We start from the raw sequence: 2,139 nt of genomic DNA, 5'->3' as shown, positions 1-2,139 counted from the left end.
AACACGCTAATGAAGAACACATCAAACACATCGAGTGTGTGCGCCTGAGAGACAGAGAGTGCAAATGATGCTTGAGTTTTGTTCCCTTCATAGATGTTCCGTCAGTCATGCTTGCTCGTCTGAAGATGCGAACACGTGGCTTTTAATGGCGGAAAGGTGAAGGGGTTTTTCCACAAACATTCAGAACATACTCGTTCTTCAGTCATTCTTAATCATATTGGTGTGTCGTGCCTCTCACCATGTTTAATAGAACGGAATGATCCCTAATGCTTGCTAATTACCACTAATCACCATTGTGACATTACATAAACAATCACACACACACATCATTAATGTTAATGTTCCCACACAAATATAGTCCAGAGAAAAGATCGCATTATAAATGTAGGCTATACACCATCACATCATCCACAACAAAATGCTCTTTTATTTTATTTTTTCTTTTATTTTGTGATTTATTGACTTACATTCAATTGATTGACTGACAGAACTGATTAACTTGTGGTTTGACCACAGCAGTTAGCTTAGCAAGAGATTGGAGAGGGTGTTAAATAACTTAAAGTGAGGGCCTCAACAGGAAGTGAAACCCTTCCAGTAGAAGTTTTTGCATCCCTCTTTGCGTACCCGAGTGGGCAGGTGGTTTGTAGTTTCTGCTGAACGTTCTTGCTCCATGCGCCCGTCCTCGCTTTTGCCTGCCGTTGAAAGGCGTCTCTCGCGCATCTCCATTTCGGGGATGGAAAGCAGGGAAATTAGTTTCTCCACGTCTTTCTTTGACCAGTCCTGAGAAAAATGTTAAAACACAAATGATGGGATCAACATTTCAGTGTCTAGTAAAGCTAATGGTGTGCATTCATTTAGATCCATGAGGTACCCGAGTCTAAAAGAAAAAAGCCATTTTGTATTTATAATGGAATGAGTGTTTTATTAGAACTAAATGTATTCCGTTAACTCAGAGTTCCTGTATAGTAAAAGATAATGCATTTACTTGCCAAGAAGTAAATGAGAAAAACAAGAGGGTCATTTAGAAATGTGTGTGGGCTACATGAATGAGGGAGAGAGGGGGACTGGAAGTAATTAGATGGGGATTGTAGTAATTTTCTGAAACTGAAATACTTTTAATCCCTTAGCAATAGTTCACCTGAAAAGTAAATTGTCATTATTTACTCACCCTCACCTCGTTCTAAAATTATATTGATACTATTTGTTCTGCAGAAGATTTTTTTTTTTTTATCCATACAATGAAAGTCAACGGGGTCCAGCGTTGTTCTGGACTCCTTTGACATTGAATGTATGGACAAAAACAGTTGAAATGCTTCTTTTGTGTTCCACAGAAGAAATTCGTTTTGAACCTGTTTGGATTGATATGAGGATGAGTAAATGACAAATTTACTCATAACTGGAAGTGATAGTTAGTTGAATGTGAGCTTGGCAGCTTTGAACATGCAGACAATTGAAAACCAGAATCCAGGAGATAAATACAAGGCCCATATTTTGTTAATGTTCATTTAAGACTCACTTGTGTAGCCTGTCCAGTCGCACTTGCTCTCTGCAGAAGTCTGCGATGGTGGAAGTCCAGTTCCGGTTCTAGCTGTGAATTAGCACTGCGACCACATAGCACAAGGGACAGACCCAACAGGGCCAAATAACACTGCGGCTCACACAGTCTCATCTCAAACCTCTGTTTTCAGCTCACGGAGTGTCTCTTCGTAGCTGTGGTTCTGGTCCTGGACCCTTGGAAATCCCAAGCGCTCTTTTTAAACTCTCCTTCCACTCGTACGGTTGACTGACAGCTGCCCAGGTTGCTGGGTGATAGTGGATTGTGATGTCATAAAGCATTAGGATTCTTCTGGTCCCACACTAATGGGAAACACTCTCATTTAGATAACGCAAATGAACGAATTGCGACTTGACAAAGGGAGCTACAATAAAAGCATTAGACTGAGTGGATTCGGGTTTGTTCAGCTAATCTAAAGCAAATACAACAGAGAAATGCCTGGGTGTGAGTCTCCATCGCTCTGAAGCACACACGTCATGGCAGAAGCAAATAATAAAAGCTTTTATAAATTTAATTGATTCTGAATGAAGAGAATAATGTGTGTTTTCCTGAAGTGTTAACTCAAGAAGTACAAGCATTTGTGC

General features: G+C 40.2%; 1 protein-coding gene across 1 annotated transcript; it reads right to left on the bottom strand.

Moving 5' to 3' along the window:
* Positions 1-404: 404 nt before the first annotated feature.
* Positions 405-1,750, bottom strand: LOC109104517 (somatostatin-2-like). Its single transcript, XM_019117807.2, has 2 exons — positions 1,517-1,750; positions 405-780 (listed from the first exon to the last, which is right to left on the bottom strand). Exons 1-2 carry the CDS (start codon positions 1,667-1,669, stop codon positions 571-573), a joined length of 363 nt encoding a protein of 120 aa, XP_018973352.1. The 5' UTR covers positions 1,670-1,750; the 3' UTR covers positions 405-570.
* Positions 1,751-2,139: the final 389 nt, after the last annotated feature.

This window comes from Cyprinus carpio, chromosome A15 (assembly GCF_018340385.1).
Source record: "Cyprinus carpio isolate SPL01 chromosome A15, ASM1834038v1, whole genome shotgun sequence".
Lineage (NCBI taxonomy): Eukaryota > Metazoa > Chordata > Actinopteri > Cypriniformes > Cyprinidae > Cyprinus > Cyprinus carpio.
This window is presented reverse-complemented; position numbering and strand designations above follow the sequence as displayed.

Coding starts and splice junctions, on each gene's coding strand:
- LOC109104517 (XM_019117807.2), bottom strand. CDS start 1,669: ATGAGACTGTGTGAGCCGCAGTGTTATTTGGCCCTGTTGGGTCTGTCC. Junction 781..1,516: donor CGACTGGACAGGCTACACAA/GTGAGTCTTAAA, acceptor CATTTTTCTCAG/GACTGGTCAAAGAAAGACGT.